General features: G+C 34.9%; 1 protein-coding gene and 1 non-coding gene across 9 annotated transcripts in view; one reads left to right on the forward strand and one right to left on the reverse strand.

Moving 5' to 3' along the window:
* Positions 1–19,750, reverse strand: part of RAPGEF6 (Rap guanine nucleotide exchange factor 6) — a 229,205-nt gene that overhangs the window by 155,870 nt on the left and 53,585 nt on the right. For 7 of the 8 annotated variants that reach the window (XM_036846996.1, XM_036846991.1, XM_036846995.1 and 4 more), the window contains exon 5: positions 13,698–13,767. The exons of the other annotated variant lie outside the window; for it this stretch is intronic. In XM_036846996.1, coding sequence (XP_036702891.1) covers positions 13,698–13,767 — 70 coding nt within the window. The remainder of the gene's footprint in view (positions 1–13,697; positions 13,768–19,750) is intronic. 8 annotated transcript variants of the gene reach the window in all.
* Positions 5,083–5,155, forward strand: TRNAR-CCG. Its single transcript has one exon. It is a non-coding gene; the product is annotated as a tRNA-Arg (tRNA).

Here is a 19,750-nt window from a genome sequence, read left to right on the forward strand (position 1 = left end):
GATCAGAAACAAATGAAAAAGAAATGAAGGAAACAATAGCAAAGATCAATAAAACTAAAAGCTGGTTCTTTGAAAAGATAAACAAAATTGATAAACCATTAGCCAGACTCATCAAGAAAAAAAGGGAGAAGACTCAAATCAATAGAATTAGAAATGAAAAAGGAGAAGTAACAACTGACACTGCAGAAATACAAAGGATCATGAGAGATTACTACAAGCAACTCTATGCCAATAAAATGGACAACCTGGAAGAAATGGACAAATTCTTAGAAATGCACAACCTGCCGAGACTGAACCAGGAAGAAATACAAAATATGAACAGACCAATCACAAGCACTGAAATTGAAACTGTGATTAAAAATCTTCCAACAAACAAAAGCCCAGGACCAGATGGCTTCACAGGCGAATTCTATCAAACATTTAGAGAAGAGCTAACACCTATCCTTCTCAAACTCTTCCAAAATACTGCAGAGGGAGGAACACTCCCAGACTCATTCTACGAGGCCACCATCACCCTGATACCAAAACCAGACAAAGATGTCACAAAGAAAGAAAACTACAGGCCAATATCACTGATGAACATAGATGCAAAAATCCTCAACAAAATACTAGCAAACAGAATCCAACAGCACATTAAAAGGATCATACACCATGATCAAGTGGGGTTTATTCCAGGAATGCAAGGATTCTTCAATATACGCAAATCAATCAACGTGATACACCATATTAACAAATTGAAGGAGAAAAACCATATGATTATCTCAATAGTTGCAGAAAAAGCTTTCGACAAAATTCAACACCCATTTATGATAAAAGCCCTGCAGAAAGTAGGCATAGAGGGAACTTTCCTCAACATAATAAAGGCCTTATATGACAAACCCACAGCCAACATCGTCCTCAATGGTGAAAAACTGAAACCATTTCCACTAAGATCAGGAACAAGACAAGGTTGCCCACTCTCACCACTATTATTCAACATAGTTTTGGAAGTTTTAGCCACAGCAATCAGAGAAGAAAAAGAAATAAAAGGAATCCAAATCAGAAAAGAAGAAGTAACGCTGTCACTGTTTGCAGATGACATGATACTATACATAGAGAATCCTAAAGATGCTACCAGAAAACTATTAGAGCTAATCAATGAATTTGGTAAAGTAGCAGGATATAAAATTAATGCACAGAAATCTCTTGCATTCCTATACACTAATGATGAAAAATCTGAAAGTGAAATTAAGAAAACACTCCCATTTACCACTGCAACAAAAAGAATAAAATATCTAGAAATAAACCTACCTAAGGAGACAAAAGACCTGCATGCAGAAAATTATAAGACACTGATGAAAGAAATTAAAGATAATACAAATAGATGGAGAGATATACCATGTTCTTGGATTGGAAGAATCAACATTGTGAAAATGACTCTACTACCCAAAGCAATCTACAGATTCAATGCAATCCCTATCAAACTACCACTGGCACTTTTCACAGAACTAGAACAAAAAATTTCACAATTTGTATAGAAACACAAAAGACCCCGAATAGCCAAAGCAATCTTGAGAACAAAAAATGGAGCTGGAGGAATCAGGCTCCCTGACTTCAGACTATACTACAAAGCTACAGTATCAAGACAGTACGGTACTGGCACAAAAACAGAAACATAGATCAATGGAACAGGATAGAAAGCCCAGAGATAAACCCACACACATATGGTCACCTTATCTTTGATAAAGGAGGCAAGCATATACAGTGGAGAAAAGACAGCCTCTTCAATAAGTGGTGCTGGGAAAACTGGACAGGTGCATGTAAAAGTATGAAATTAGAACACTCTCTAACACCATACACAAAAATAAACTCAAAATGGATTAAAGACCTAAATGTAAGGACAGACACTATCAAACTCTTAGAGGAAAACATAGGCAGAACACTCTATGACATAACTCACAGCAAGATCCTTTTTGACCCACCTCCTAGAAAAATGGAAATAAAACCAAAAATAAACAAACGGGACCTAATGAAACTTCAAAGCTTTTGCACAGCAAAGGAAACCATAAACAAGACCAAAAGACAACCCTCAGAATGGGAGAAAATATTTGCAAATGAAGCAACAGACAAAGGATTAATCTCCAAAATTTACAAGCAGCTCATGCAGCTCAATAACAAAAAAACAAACAACGCAATCCAAAAATGGGCAGAAGACCTAAATAGACATTTCTCCAAAGAAGATATACAGATTTCCAACAAACACATGAAAGAATGCTCAACATCATTAATCATTAGAGAAATGCAAATCAAAACTACAATGAGGGCTTCCCTGGTGGCGCAGTGGTTGAGAATCTGCCTGCCAATGCAGGGGACACGGGTTCGAGCCCTGGTCTGGGAAGATCCCACATGCCGTGGAGCAACTGGGCCCGTGAGCCACAACTACTGAGCCTGCGCATCTGGAGCATGTGCTCCACAACAAGAGAGGGGGCGATAGTGAGAGGCCCGCGCAATGCGATGAAGAGTGGCCCCTGCTCGCCGCCACTAGAGAAAGCCCTCGCACGGAAACGAAGACCCAACACAGCCAAAAATAAATAAATAAAATAACAAAAAAACAAAAAACCAAAAAACTACAGTGAGATATCATCTCACACCAGTCAGAATGGCCACCATCAAAAAATCTACAAACAATAAATGCTGGAGAGGGTGTGGAGAAAAGGGAACCCTCTTGCACTGTTGGTGGGAATGTAAATTGATACAGCCACTATGGAGAACAGTATGGAGGTTCCTTAATAAACTAAAAATAGAACTACCATACGACCCAGCAATCCCACTACTGGGCATATACCCTGAGAAAACCATAATTCAAAAAGAGTCATGTACCACAATGTTCACTGCAGCTCTATTTACAATAGCCAGGACATGGAAACAACCTAAGTGTCCATCATCGGATGAATGGATAAAGAAGATGTGGCACATATATACAGCGGAATGTTACTCAGCCATAAAAAGAAATGAAATGGAGTTATTTGTAGTGAGGTGGATAGAGTCAGAGTCTGTCATACAGAGTGAAGTAAGTCAAAAAGAGAAAAACAAATACAGTATGCTAACACATATATATGGAATGTAAGAAAAAAAAAAAAAAAGGTCGTGAAGAACCTAGTGGCAAGATAGGAATAAAGACACAGACCTACTCGAGAATGGACTTGAGGATATGGGGAGGGGGAAGGGGAAGCTGTGACAAAGTGAAAGAGTGGCATGGACATATATACACTACCAAACATAAAATAGATAGCTAGTGGGAAGCAACCGCATAGCACAGGGAGATCAGCTCTGTGCTCTGTGACCACCTAAAGGGGTGGGATAGGGAGGGTGGGAGGGAGGGAGATGCAAGAGGGAAGAGATATGGGAACATATGTATGTGTATAACTGATTCACTTTGTTATAAAGCAGAAACTAACACACCATTGTAAAGCAATTATACTCCAGTAAAGATGTTAAAAAATAAATAAATAAATAAAAATTTTTTAAAAAAAGAGAAATGGGCGGAAGACCTAAAGAGATATTTCTCCAAAGAAGACATACAGATGGCCAACAGGCACATGAAAAGATGCTCAACATTGCTAATTATTAGAGAAATGCAAATCAAAACTACAATGAGGTACCACGTCACACCAGTCAGAATGGTCATCATTAAAAAGTCTACAAATAACAAATGCTGGAGAGGGTGTGGAGAAAGGGGAGCCCTCCTACACTGTTGGTGGGAATGTAAGTTGGTGTAGCCACTGTGGAAAACAGCATGGACGTTCCTCAGAAAATTAAATACAGAATTACCATAGGATCCAGCAATCCCACTCCTGGGTATCTATCCAGACAAAACTATAATTCAAAAAGACACAGACAGGGCTTCCCTGGTGGCGCAGTGGTTAAGAATCCGCCTGCCAATGCAGGGGACACGGGTTCGAGCCCTGGTCTGGGAAGATCCCACATGCCGCGGAGCAACTAAGCCCGTGCGCCACAACTACTGAGCCTGCGCTCTAGAGCCCGCGAGCCACAACTACTGAGCCCGTGTGCCGCAACTACTGAAGCCCGCGCGCCTAGAGCCCGTGCTCCGCAGCAAGAGAAGCCACCGCAATGAGAAGCCTGCGCCCCACAACAAAGAGTAGCCCCCACTCACTGCAAGTAGAGAAAGCCCACGCGCAGCAGCGAAGACCCAATGCAACCAAAAATTAAATAAATGAATAAAAAAAAAAAAAAAAAAAAGACACAGACATCCCTGTGTTCATAGCAGCACTATTCACAACAGCCAAGAAATGAAAGCAACCTAATGTCCACTGACAGATGAATGGATAAAGAAGATGTGGTACGTATATACAATGGAATACTACTCAGCCATGAAAAAGAACAAAATAATGCCATTTGCAGCAACATGGATGCAAATAGAGATTATCATACTAAGTGAAGTAAGTCAGAAATAGAAAGACAAATACTACTATATATCATTTATATGTGGATTCTACAATACGACACAAATGAACTTATCTATGAAACAGAAACAGAATTGCAGACGTAGAGAATAGACTGGTGGTTGCCAAGGGGGAGGTGGTGGGAGAGGGATGGATTGGGTGTTTGGGATTAGCAGATGTAAACTGGTATATATAGAATGGATAAACAACAAGGTCCTATTGTACAGTGCAGGGAACTATATTCAATATCCTGTGATAAACCATAATGGAAAAAGAGTATGAAAAAGAATGTATATAGGTATAAGTGAGTCACTTTGCCATACAGCCATAATTGTAAATCAACTATACTTCAATAAAAAAGAAATCAGCCCAGAAAAAAAAAAATTGAAAAAGAAAAGACTGTTTCACTCTATTGCCTGTCTCCTACCCTCCATCATATTTGATTTTTCCTTGGATCTGTCTACAGTTGAGCCTTCAACAATGTGGGGGTTAGGGGTGCTTGACCCTCCATGCAGTTTAAAATCTGTGTATAACTTCACAGTTGGCCCTCTGTATCCACAGTTCCACATCTGCAGATTCAACCAACTGTGGATTGTATAGTACTGTAGTACGTATTTTTAAAAAACCCGAATGTGGGACTTCCCTGGTGGTTCAGTGGCTAAGACTCTGTGCTCCGAATGCAGAGGGCCCGGGTTCAATTCCTGGTCAGGGAACTAGATCCCACATGCCACAACTAAGAGTTCGCATGCTGCAACTAAAGATCCCACATACTGCAACTAAAGGTCCCACATGCTGCAACTAAAGGTCCCACATGCCACAACTGGGACCTGGTGCAGCCAAATAAGTAAATAAATATTAAAAAAACAAAACAAACAAAAAAAACTTGTGTGTAAGAAGACCTGCCGAGTTCAAACCAGTGTTGTTCAAAGGGGCCACTCTATTTTCTTCCCGCTTATCATTCAATTCCCTAAGTCTCTATTCAGCTAAGTTTTACCTTCTGTCTAATCTATCTGAGATTTTACTTTCAGTTATAGATGTTTCTAGTTGTAGAATTTGGGATTAATTCTTTCATTTTACAGTTTCCAATCTTCTACTGAAATGTGTATATGTTAACTCTGATATTTGGGATCTCCTGCGAGTTTGTTCGTGTTGTCTGCTTTTTATTCTCTTTAGTTTCTGACCACTTTTAGATGTATTCCATAGATTCTGATATGTAGTATATTTTCACTATTGTTACTTCGCAAATTCTGTAATTTCAGTATGTATTTACTTACCCTTTGACAGAAAGTTGTTTGATAGGTTTAAAAATTTTAAGGTGTAGCCTATATATTTTTTGTTATTAGTAAAGTTTCATTGTATATAATCAGAAAGTGTTTTTAGTATACCTACTTTATGGAAATTACTGGGTTTTTTTTTTTTGGTGAACATATGATCAATTTTTGTGAATGTGCATTGGACACCTGAGATGGTGTAGTATAATGCTGTAGAATACAACATATATTCATAAAATCCACCTTACTGTTTATTCTGTTTAGGTCTTCTATCTCATTTTTTGTCTACCTGATCTATTTTATACTAAGAACAGAGAATTATATTCTATTTTGTAGCATATTTCTGTCTCATTGAATCTCCTGTAATTTCTGCTTTATACAGAGGGTTTCTGTGTAATGTGCTGCACAGAAATTCATGTGTTGTATCTTTGTTGTAAATTGTGAGTTTTAGCATCAAAAAATATGTCACAGTTAATGCTTTTTGGATTGAATTCTACTTTGATATTAAGATTACTGTATCTGCCCCTTTTTTATTTTATTGTTTAGTATACCATTGTCCACTGAATCATTTGATTCAGGAATCACAGAAGTGTCTCTTATAAACAGTATATAGTTGTTGGGTCTCGTTTTGTGAGCCAAATTGAGAATCTTTTCCTAATAAGAGGTGGATGAAGCACATTCACATTTACTGGTATGACTAATATTTTCAGTCTCAATTCTGTGATAACATTTTATAATTATGTGTATTTTACCATACTTATTTCTCTAAGAAACGTGTATTCTTTGTTGTTTAATAAAAAAATTTTTTTTGGTACTTAGGAAGATCTGTATTTTTGTTTTAGTGATTACTTCTGTACTTAAACCGTTGAAATGCCCTTTGTCCTTGTATTCTTTTCCTTTTTCTCATACAATTTTTAAAAATTGAGATATAATTCACATACCATAAAATTCACCCTTTTAAAGTATACAATTCAGTGATTTTTGATATAGTCATGAAGTTATACAGTCATAACCATTATCTATTCCACAACATTTTCAACATCCCAAAAAGGAACCTCATACCTACCCATTAGCATCTACTTTTTCTCTCTATGGATTTATCTGTTCTGAATATTTCATATGAACAGAATCATACAATATATGGCTTTTGCTGTCTGGCTTCTTTTACTTAGAATAATGTTTCCAAGGTTCATCCATGTTGTAGCATGTATCGATATTTGATTCCTTTTTACAACAGAATAATATTGCATCATGTGCACATATAACATTTTGTCTATTCACTTATCAAGGTGATGAATATTTGGTTTTTTCCACTTTTTTAGCTATTATAAATAATGCTATAAACATTAGTGTTCAAGATTTTATGTGAACGAATGTTTTCAATTCTCTTGGGTATATACTTGATGGGTCAATGGTTAATTCTATTTTTAACTGTTTGAGGAGTTGTCAAACTATTCTCCAAAGTGGTTTCACCATTTTACATTTCTACCAGCAATGTATGAAGACTGATTTCTATACACCCTTGCCAATATCTGTTACTGCCCACCTGTCTTATCATTACCCTTTTACTATGTGTTGGCAAAGAATCTTCGTTGGGCCTCTTGTGTTTCTACACATTTTGCTGGGTTTGCCAAGAATGAAAATCCTAACCACTCATTATGTGGGCCATTTCTCAGAGCTGTGTTTGTAGCAAGCAATCTTGAAGGATGAAGTAACATTTCCTACTGGAAAAAGAAAAAGCCTGCTTACTATAAAAGCACCATATTTATTCACCAAGCTCAGTGTTTCTTAGCTGCAGTGCAAACCTACTATATGCGAGGCATCCACCTGGGCCATCCAGCATAACCTACACAAGACCTAGGGAACAAGGGGAACCTACAGAAATATGTTAATTATTATGCTGTTCACTATACCATGAGTAATGAAATTCTCTGTCTCTGACCCAAGACATGTTTTGGTCTCGTGTCTTCTGCCAACATCCATGAAATAACTAGTAAACTGTTAGCTTTTAAATATAGTAAAATCAAATGTTAGACTGGATATTATCTAATTTAGCAGTTTTTATTGGTATTTTAACTCTCTTCCCTTTTGTTTATGCAACAGACAATGATCAGTAAGATTATTTTTTCCTATTTCACTCTCGCTTTTCCTTTTTTATTTGTATTATTTCTACTTTGTCACAACATATAACGTATGTCCAGTAGTCTTCCCCTCACATCCCTACCTTTGTTTTAGTCTTAGCAGTACATCCATGTATTTTAAATGCTCGTCTTCACTTCTTTTGCTGAGGTATTCCCAGTTATCTCTCAACTGGATAAAATATCCTCCAGTAGATTCCTTAAAAAACAGCTCAAGAGTACCTAATTCCCTAAAAACTTACATACTGAAAGCTGTTTTTCCTCAACCTTGATATCTAAAAGAATGTGGCTGAATATAAAAACTTTGGTTCATACTTTCTCTTGGAGTTTTTTTTTAAATGCTGCTCCACTGTTGCCTTGCTTTGGCTGCCTCAGTGAAATTTAAAATGTCTGAACCAGTGCAGTTCTTTTGCCTTTAGAAGTTATGTAATGTTTTTGCTTGGAAGCATAAGGATTTTTTATCTTTCCCCAGGATCCAGTGGACCCTTTCAATGTATACATGTGAATCTTTTTCAATTTCTGGAGAATTTTCTTTGAATATAGCTTTAAATATTAGTTCTTTTTCACTGATTTTTCTTTCTTGGGACTCTAAAATTATGAATGTTATCCCTCCATTGCCTGGCTTTAATTTCCACTATTTTCTCTGACACTTTTTCCAGCTTTAAGACTGCACAGAACAATGTATAAGCTTAAGGTGTACAACAGTGTTGATACATTTACATATTACAAGATGATTACCACCACAGCTTTAGCTAACATCTCCATCACGTCACAGTTACCATTTTTGCAGTAAGATGGTTTAAGATCTGTTCTCTTAGCGACTTTCAAGTATATAACACAGTAATTCTGACACTTTTACTTCATTCTTGTGTCATTTTCATTCACTTGGTTCTTTACTTGCTTTTCTTCAATGCACTTTATTAAATTTTCATTTGACTCTATTCCCCCCGGGGGACCTTATAATTTATTTATTACTAAAATATTTTTTTCTTTGTTTTCCATTCCTTTACTAACTTCATATTCTTTTTACTCCTTTTTGGGGGGGGGGACGGATTTTCTTTTCCTGGTTTTTAAATTACTGATTCTACATATTTTTTGTTTTTGTTTTTCAAAGTCCTCAATTGGTTGACTGAATATATTTAACTCTGGAGTGTGGCCACACTCTTCATCTGCATGATGGTTTTTCTGGGGTGGGGAGGAATTTTTTTCTCAGTTGACATGTAATAATTTTCATTTTCTTTTATTTTTATAATACCTACATATGGATTTATCAAGTTCCCCTTTTTACCTTTTTGTGGTATTCGGATGGCTTACAAAATTCCTAGTTTAACAGCACCTCTTTTGCCAAATACTTTGAAGTCCAGATGTTTTAAGGTATTTTTTTCTTTTTGTTTTGCCAGTGGAAGGAGAGGTTGTTAAGACTTTGATTTTGTGTTCACTTTGGCTTGTAGGCACCTAAAACTTACCCATGTGCTGCTTCTTCACCACTTAAATGCCAAAGAGAGCTTGTTTCCTTTTTACCTTTTGTCTTAACCCTGAAGCTACGCATTTAGATGACTACTCTGAAAATTATTCATAATATTAAAAAACTTCACTGTAGTCTCTGTTCTGATCTATCATATGCATACATACACACACACATATTTAATTTTAAACTTAGCGTGGAATTAATCTTCCCAACAGTACAGGTCAACCCTAGGTCCATTTGCTAGCTTCCATTTTCTGTGTTTTCTACAGATCTGCTTGGTTGGCCTTTGCTCATCACAAACCCTTGATAAGGGCTGGGAGTAGAGATGGAGTGTGAGATATAACATGCTGGGAAATGGTGATTTCTCTCTTTTTATTTACAATTATTTTCAAGTTTGAGCATCCTCTGTCTTCAAGTTATGCTGTGAGCATGGTTTGTGTATAGATTTCTTATACCCTTCTTGTAGTTCTACACTGTTTTTAGAGGAAATATTGGGAGACAGGTAGTTAAGTGGTTACCACTGTCTTCAGCTACCCAGAAGAAGAAAGATTTAAAAGTTTAATTAAAACAATGAACTAATAAAATTCTATAAAGCAATACAGATTTTAAAAGTTCAATAATCTTGTCATGGGAAGGTTTTTCTAATAAGCATGACTTCAAAAAGTTGTAAGAGGAAAAAAACTCAACAGATTAAAAAAAATTATAACTGACATAAAATTTACTTCAGACTAAAGTTAAAAAATGATAAACAGCTTCTTATAACAAAAGGGGTCATTTACCTAGTAATAAAAAGCTCTCATGAACAAATAAGGAATAATCCAAGTAGAAAAGTGGGCAAGAGACACGGATAATAATAAGAAAAATAAACCCTCCATAAAGCATATGAGAACATGCACAGGTAATTTAAAACGAGATTTCATTATAATGTGTCAGATTAAGATGACTAACCTATCAGGTGATGAGCAAGGTGTTTAGAAACAGGCGTTCCCAATCACCAGTGGTTACTCAAATTTGTAGACATACGTAATAAAAGTATTTGACAGAACTTATCAAAATAGTAAACATTACTTACAAACATATGTATACTTGGACCAAGCATTTTTATGAGTTCTAAATAATTTCACCTAAAAAATACACTTAGGTGTCAAAGATTTATGCTATTACAAAATGTTCAGTACAATTTTGTATTTCAAAGGATGTAATAATAGTGAAAAACTGAAAAAAAAAAAAATCAAGATTCATCAATATGGTGGAATAAAAACAAAATCCTCAGAAACTTCAGGAACAAAAATCTTAAAATTATTTTAGATTATTTTCTCCTATAACTCATAAAGCATTTTTAACTATGCTGATCATCAATAAAATACTGTTTTGGAATTTAAGAATTACCAATCATAAATATATACACTTGATGTGATTATTTGGGGTGATTTAAAAAATTTTATATATACACATACTTTTTTTTCCCAAAACATTTGGGTATAAATTGAAGAGAGAGTGACTCTTGACCCTAAAATATGTCAACATGTATTTCCTAAGAACAAGAATTTTGTCTTACATAACCCCAGTACAATAATCAAAATCAGTAAATTCAATATTATCTAAACCACAGTCCATGTTCAAATTTCACCAACTGTGCCAACATTATCATTTATAGTTACTCCCCTCTCCTGCCTCCAAGATTTAATGCATGATAAAAAGCACTGTATTTAGTTATATCTCTTTTTTTTCTCCTTTAATATGAAACAGTTCCTCAGTCTTTCTGTGATGTTTCTTGACACTGGGATATTTAAAGAGTATAGGACCTCAAATTTTAGAATGTCTTCCATTTGGTTTGTCTGCTATTTACTACTGATTAGCTCCAGGCAGGCATTTCTGGCAGGAATATATCTCAGAGGTGATGTTCTGCCCTCCTCAGTGCATCATATCAGGAGTAGTGTATCACTTTATGCCTATACTGATGGTGGTAGCAATAATTTTTGTTATAGTGGTTTCCTCCACGTTTCCCCATCAGAAATTTGGTAATTTTTCCTTTCATAAATGATGTGTGGGGAGATACAATGAGACTACGTAAGTATCCTGTTTCTCAACAAACATTAGTCACAAGTTTTGGCATTCATCAACGATTTTTAACTTAATCATTCCTTCCAGACTTATTAGTTGGCATTTAACTATCAGGAAGAACTCTTCCTTTTCATTCATTCATATCATTAGAAATTAACAAATTCTTTACTATACGGTAGGGTACCATCAATCACTATACATTTTTATTTGGATTCTCAAACTGTCCCAGATTTGGCCAATGGGAGTCCCTTCAATCTGGTTCCTCTGTCCTTTTGCCAGGTCCCTATAATTCTCTGAATATTTCCTTACTTTATAAGGTAGGTGATGGAAATATTTCATATTTTGATAGAGGTAGGTTATAAGTGGCATACATTTGTAATATCAATAAATTGTACACTTAAAATATGTGTATATGTGTATGTTAATACTCTAGCTAGTAGTGCTTTCTACATTGTTATGAGCAAGCAATTTTAAAACTGTCTTAGGTGTAAGTAAATGTTTTGATGATGATGGAAACCAAGTTTCTCACTGTTAGTAAAAGGAGGTACAAATAAGCAAAATGAGAAAAACAGAATAAACTCTAGATTTTAAACACAGGTACACAGATATAAAGAAATAAATACAGAGGTGTATATATAAGTGTGTATGTATGTGTATACATACACTCACACGTATATTTTCTAGCTCTGTTCAGTGAAAGGCCCTACAAGCAATGAAGCACCTGGAGCAATGAAAACAGCTGGCTGCCAGATCTTGGTTCCTAAATACTGCTTTAGAGACAGAAAAGGCTAACTCCCGGTTTGGGGCAAGAAAAGTACAACTCCTCCCTTTAATCTAAAAGGAAAATTAATTTGATTGTTAATAAATTTAGTAATTAACTTAATATCTTAAACTGTACATTTAAAAATGGCTAAAATGGTAAATTTCATGTTAAGTGTATTTTACCACAATGAAACAAGACAAAAAAACAATGTATAAGGCGGATGGAGCTTAATCCACGCATAATTTAGAGTCCGCCCTCTGTATTCATAGATTCAACCAACCACAGACTGTGTAGTACTGTAGTATTTAGTACTGAAAAATATCTGAATGTAAGTGTACTCAGCAGTTCAAATTCATGTTGTTTAAGGGTCAACTGTATATGAGAACACTATGGCAAAAGCACTATTTATTTCCCATAAAGCATGAGAAATATAAAATACATCAACTGACAAATAACTGAGAAAACAGTACTGCCTGAGTCAGTTTTCTTGCCATGTCCCTCAATGCATTTATTTGGAGGAAAGGGTTCTGAGACCTTAACAGATACGCCATGTATACCAACACTTAAAGAAAATAAATGTAAAACAATACATAGTCTAAGCCTTGAACAAACTTGAAAACAAATAACATTAACTGAATATTTACTATGCAGATCGCACTCTGCAATACTATAGAAGACACAAACAGAATAAGAAATAATCTTTGCCTTTTAGGAGCTTAAAATCCAGTGGTTTATATGAAATTTAGGACACTAAGCTCACGATAACGTAGATGACCCAGTTTGGGGAAGAGAAAACAGAATCTACCTGAAGATGTCAATCTGACTGTAACACCATGAAATGGAAAAGTGGTTTAGTTTTGAGCCCTGATATTAAAAGACTTCATTAAGAATTCAACCTCGTTTCTCAAGTTTAAATCAAATCAGATGACATGATCATTTACATGAGATGCTAGTAGGACAAAGAGTCCATTCAGTATTAACTATTTTCTAGTAAGGTCATCTCAGAACAAGGCAAAAGGGCACTATGTTCTGGATTCTTCAAATGGTAAGGAAAAAAAGTCTTATTTTCTATAGTTACATCAACTACCTAGTTTTCTCAGGAAAAAGTAAAGAATTATTCCTTAAATACACTCTTAAAGTAAAACTATTAAAATCTAAACCATTTCTTACTTGGATATAATTGTATCTCTTTTTTTCTACCTCTTTCCCTCAAGTCCAGGGTACAGAACATGGATGCTCAAAGTTAACTAAATTGAATAGGAAAATCAGGGTCCCCTTTCAGAGCTCTTATTTAGATTTTCTGATAGAAGCAGTAAAAGAAATTACCAAATTTGCAACATTTTATATATAATTGCATCCCTTTCAAAGATCAGAAAAAACTTTAAAGTAGATGAAAATGTATCAAACTTGGTATATAGTTTGATGCTACTTAGTAAAATATTTTAAAAGTCACAGTAATGGAACCTCCTTGAGTGTTTAAAAGCCTACTACATTTAAAGTTGAAAATGAAGCATATCAAAAAACAATTCCAGCATTCTTTAAAATTCTTACCACAATCATTTCTGAAGGCTCTAATACAAGACAATCACATCCTCTTTTTCCTCCAAACTGCTTACCAAAACTATAAAAACAGAAAAATAATTTCTTTAGCAAAGGTTATAAATAAAATGCATCAATATAGAAAAAATGAACCAAAAAACCTACATGTTAATCAAGAAATTCTGATCCCATCAGGTATACTAATAAGGTTTTTTAAAAAAACAAAACAAAAACTTCCTTTTACTTGCCGAGATATGTGGTCTCAATACACAGTTGTGTGATATTTTAAAAATTCTGCCTTTAACTAGTCTCTAAAACTGATTATAAAAGATATCTGCCTAATCTCAAATTTTGAAAATCTATTAATATGTGTTGAATTCAGGTAAAACCACACCTACTAAAGACTGAAGCCACAATTATGGAATATTTTTAAAAAGTAAATTTTTGAGAGTGATATTAGATAACAGATATAAAAAAAACTTTAAAAATATTTACACTTGAATATACTAAAAAATGTAGTGAGATATAGAAGTGGTTTATTTTTTAAAAACAGTGTTGGAGCCACTGGTTAGCTCTTTGCAAAAAATTAAAACTGCAGTAGTACTAAAAGAAAATTTGAGTATTTTTATGTTATTTGTCTGAGAGAAAGATTTCTAAGCAAATCAAAAAAGAAAGCACTCATAAAGGAAAAAATTGATGTTTTCATTTTAAAAGACAAACTGAATTTTTTAAAAGGTGGGATATGAAAAAAATACTATAGACACAAAAGGTTAACATACTTAATATGCAGAGTGTACATAAAAGAAATTATAAAAGCACTCTAAAATATTACAAAATGGAAATTAAGTACCATGGCTAATTATAAAATATATTAATATTATTACAAAAATAATTTTAAAATTCCAATAACACAAGCAAAACTATAAAGAATAAACTTAATAAAGAAATACAGAAGTCATTTATAAAAAACAACCACACAATTTTATTGATGGACTGAAAATAGGGCTTAATAAAAGAAGTGATATAACACACACTTACAAAGAAACTCAATATTATAAAAATGTCAATTCTCCACAAAGTGTAAGGTTACATACAAATACTAGCTTATAGCCAAATCCTAATCAAAGTCCAAATGAACTTACTTTTGAACATAACAAAAAAGTCACTGCTGTTTTTTCTTAAGCAGTAGCCTGTATTATTTTTGTATTTTCCCCAAAATATTCCTACCTCATCTAATACATAAAACAATGAAAAGGAAATTTGCAAAAGTTTGCTTTCATTCAAGATGGAATAACAGGGACTGGATTTACTTGCCTACGTGAAAAAACTGGAAAATCAGACAAAACATATTAAACAACAGTTTCAAGACTTCGGAAAGCAGGCAGGACAGGGATGTGATTCCTTAGAGAGGGAATTAAAAAACTAAGATGACCCCTACAATATCCCAATTTTACTAATAAGTACAGGCTATCTCTAGGCCACAATGCAAGAAGGGAGAAACCTAACAGAGCCTGCCAATCTCACTGAATTGAAGAGACAGAGACAGTTTTGGGGTGTGGGTGATGGAGGAAAGATCTTTAACATTTATAGGGCAGGATAAAGGAAAGGAGGGAGCAGCAGAGAGAGAGAGAGGAAGAGAGACAGAAAGAACAAGAATGTGCACGAGAGTGCATGCATGAGTACACATATGTGCTCTGGTGATCTTCAGAAAGGTTCCATTGAATCTTTGGGTGAATAATATGAAAATGTGAGAAAAATACAAATACTAGCCACAGTGGAAAGACCACATAACACATGGAGCATTGGGTGGAATACTCAGAAATCCATTTCCTTTGTAATGTGATAAATTAGTCCTACATTAAGGAAGTGCTGGACTCATTCAAACAAATATTAAGACTCAAAATGGATTCCTATTAGCTAAACTACATGTCAGAAGAAAGCCTAATACTACACTAAAGAAATACAACAAAAGCTGGAACCCAGCAACATAAAAGTTGCAAAGTCCGACATCCAGTAAAGCAAAACAAAAAACAGGCATGCAAATAGGAATATATGATCCACAGCCAAAGAAAAACCAATCAATAAAAACAGAACCAGAGCTGTCAGCAGTGAGGGAATCAACAGACAAGAACACTGAAACAGCTATTTCTAAGTATGCTCCAAATGTTTAAGAAACTAGAGATAAACATGAATACAACAGAGAAACAGAAGCTTAAAAAAAAAAAAAAAAAGACCTAATGGAATGTTCTACCACATCACATATGTAGACACAATGTCTGGTTGTCCCATTTTTTAGTAGTGTTAAAAATCGTTGGGCTTCCCTGATGGCTCAGTGGTTAAGAATCCACCTGCCAATGCAGGGGACACAGGTTCGAGTCCTGGTCCAGGAAAATCCCACATGCTGTGGAGCAACTAGGCCCGTGCACTACAACTACTGAGCCTGCACTCTAGAGCCCGCGAGCCACAACTACTGAGCCCACGTGCCACAACTACTGAAGCCCGGGCGCCTAGAGCCCATGCTCCATAACAAGAGACGCCACTGCAATGAGAAGCCCGCGCACCACAACGAAGAGTAGCCCCCACTGGCCACAACTAGAGAAAGCCCGCGCACAGCAAGGAAAACCCAACGCAATCAAAAATAAATTAAAAAAAAAAAATTGTGAGTGGTTTCAGACAGTGTCAACTTGATATGCCCATTAAAAAGTTTCCTCTCAATTTTCCATCTATTAGTTTTAGCATCCATTTTTGATCAGTGACTAGACCTAAAGTGTTATTAGGGGCTATTGAAAAAGGCATTTTATAATTCTAAAATTATAATTTTATAATTCTAATCATTCCTACTGGATTTTTTCTTAACGTCTTTATTGGAGTATAATTGCTTTACAATGGTATGTTAGTTTCTGCTGTACGACAAAGTGAATCAGCTATACATATACATATATCCCCATATCTCCTCCCTCTTGCGTCTCCCTCCCACCCTCCCTAACCCACCTCTCTAAGTGGCCAAAGCACCAAGCTGCTCTCCCTGTGCTATGCAGTTGCTTCCCACTAGCTATCTATTATACATTTGGTAGTGTATATATGTCCATGCCACTCTCTCACTTCGTCCCAGCTTACCCTTCCCCCTCCCCATGTCCTCAAGTCCATTCTCTACGTCTGTATCTTTATTCCTGTCCTGCCCCTAGGTTCTTCAGAACCATTTTTTTTTAAATTCCATATATATGTATTAGCATACAGTATGGAGGTTCCTTAAAAAACTAAAAAAAGAACTACCATATGACCCAGCAATCCCACTACTGGGTATATACCTGGAGAAAACCGTAATTCAAAGAGTCATGTACCACAATGTTCACTGCAGCACTTTTTACAATAGCCAGGACATGGAAGCAACCTAAGTGTCCATCAACAGATGAATGGATAAAGATGATGTGGCACGTATATACAATGGAATATTACTCAGCCATAAAAAGAAATGAAATTGGGTTATTTGCAGTGAGATGGATGGACCTAGAGCCTGTCATACAGAGTGAAGTCAGAAAGAGAAAAACAAATACCATATTCCTACTGAATTTATCAGCTAGAGTACTGATATAAAGAAACACTCCCTTGCGCACCACAACTAGAGCCTGCGCGCCACAACTACTGAGCCCCCGCACCTCAACTGGAGAAACCCGTGTGCCACAACTAAGACCCGAAGCAGCCAAATAAATAAATAAATTTTTTTTTTAAAAAAAAGAAAGAAACACAATCCCTCATCAACTATTTGAGTTCCTGGTATAATAATTTACACAAGAAAGGCATGAGAAAAGCTGCAATGGAGATGACATGATTGTATATTAAGTAAATTCTATACATTCTGCTTTTAGGGAATTCCCTGGCAGTCCAGTGGTTAGGACTTGGTGCTTTCACTGCTGTGGCCTGCGTTGATCCCTGGTCAGGGAACTAAGATCCTGCAAGCAGCATGGCGTGGCCAAAATATAACAAAATAAAGTATTAAAAGAAAAGAAATAAGTGAATTTACCAAGATTGAAGGATACAAGCTTAATATCCAAAAGTCAACCCTTTTACTGTATGTTAGCAATGAACAATCTGAAATATCTTTTAATTCCATTAAAGACAGAATAAAAACACAGAAAACTTGAGATAAATTTACCAAAACATGCACAAGACCTGTACAAAACTGCCAACTAAAACACTATAAAACATTGCCAAGAAAATTAAAGATGTCCCAAATAAAATAAGATATATCCTGTTTATGGACTGAAATGTTCCACAAATTCAATATAATCAACAAGTTGCCTTAGAGAAACTGACACGATGATTCTATTTACATAAAAATGTAAAAGACCTAAAATAGCTAAACCAATTCTGGAAAACAAGAACAAAGGTGGAATATTTTATATTTCAAGATATACTTTTATAAAGCTAGAATACTCAAGATAGTATGGCATCAGATTAACTTATAGATCAATAAAACAGGAGAGAAAACAAAATCAGACCCATACATACAAGTTCAACTGATTTTTTGACAAAAGTGCCAAGGGAATTCAATGGGGGAAAAGATATTATTTTCTATAAATGGTGATAAAACAATCAGATATCAATACAGAAAAAAAGGAAGACCTTAACACCATAAACAAAAATTAGATATGGATCAGAGAATATAAATGAAACAATGGAAATTATAAAATTCTCATCGCAACAGACTTTTTGTACATGTCCTAGACAAGGGTTAGGAAGCTTCCTTCCACATATCTAATATTTTAAAAATTTTATCATGAATGGGTTTTGGGTTTTATCAATCTTTTTTTCTGTTTACTGAAAAGATCATGTAGTTTTTGTCTATTTTCTTTACTAATGGAGAATACTGCATTAATTGTTTTATGGATGTTAAAATTCCTTGCACTCCTAGGATAAACCCAAGTTGGTCACAATGTCTAATACTTTTAATATATTCCTGGATTTGATTTGCTGTTATTTTGTTAATGATTTCTGCATGTATATTCAGGAGAAATAACAATTTGCAGTTTTCTTATGATACTACATCATCAGGACAATACTGTACTCATAAAAGAGATTGAAAATGTTCCTTCTTCCCCTATTTCTTCATTAAATATTTGAAAAACACAAGCAGTAAAGCCATCTGGGCCTAGGCATTTCTTTGTGGGAATATATATAATTATTAATTTATTAATTTATTTACTTTTTATAAGTATATTCAAAGTTTCTAATTCTTTTTGAGTGCATTTACAGTAATCTTTTTAAGATTTGCCCAATTTGTTGGTATACACTGGCTCATAAAATCCCCTAACAATACTTTTAATTTCTGTAGGATGGTAATATCCCCTTTCAATGCCTGATTTTAATAATCTGTGTCTTCTTTTTTAGAAGATCAGTCTAACTCAAGGTTTTAACAATTTTGTTGATCTTTTCAAAGAACTAGCTTTTCATTTCATTGATTTCCCTCTACTGTTTTTCTGTTTTTTATTTCACTGATCTCCACTCAAACTTTACTTCTGTTCACTTTGAGTTTACTTGGTTATTCTTACTGTTAAGCTGGAAACTTAAGATGATTGAATTGAGACCATACATTTCTCATAAAAGTGCTATAAATTTCCCTCTAAGGTCCTTCAGTTGAATTCCATCAATTACGATGCATGTTCATCTTCATTCATTTCGAAATATTTTCTAATTTCTGTTGTCAACTCTTCCCCGACCTATGGGTCATTTACAAAGGCACTGTTTCAATTCCCACATTCTGCTCTGATATTTATAATTCAACTCCAACATACTCAGAGGACAAACTCTGTATGATTTCAATCCTTTTTAATTTACTGAGACTTGTTTTATGGCCTAGAATATGCTCTATATTGGAGAATGATCTCTTAAGTCTAAAAAAAATTACTTATAAGATCAAAGTGGTTGATAATATTTAAGTTTTATCTTTATTAATTTTTCAGTCTAGCAATTCTATCACTTACTGAGAGTAGAGTTTTCAAATCTCAGCCATAACTGTTGATATGATTATGTGATTTTTCTTTAGTCCATTGATGTGATGGATTAAC

The sequence above is a fragment of the Balaenoptera musculus genome, chromosome 3 (genome assembly GCF_009873245.2).
Source record: "Balaenoptera musculus isolate JJ_BM4_2016_0621 chromosome 3, mBalMus1.pri.v3, whole genome shotgun sequence".
Taxonomy (NCBI): domain Eukaryota; kingdom Metazoa; phylum Chordata; class Mammalia; order Artiodactyla; family Balaenopteridae; genus Balaenoptera; species Balaenoptera musculus.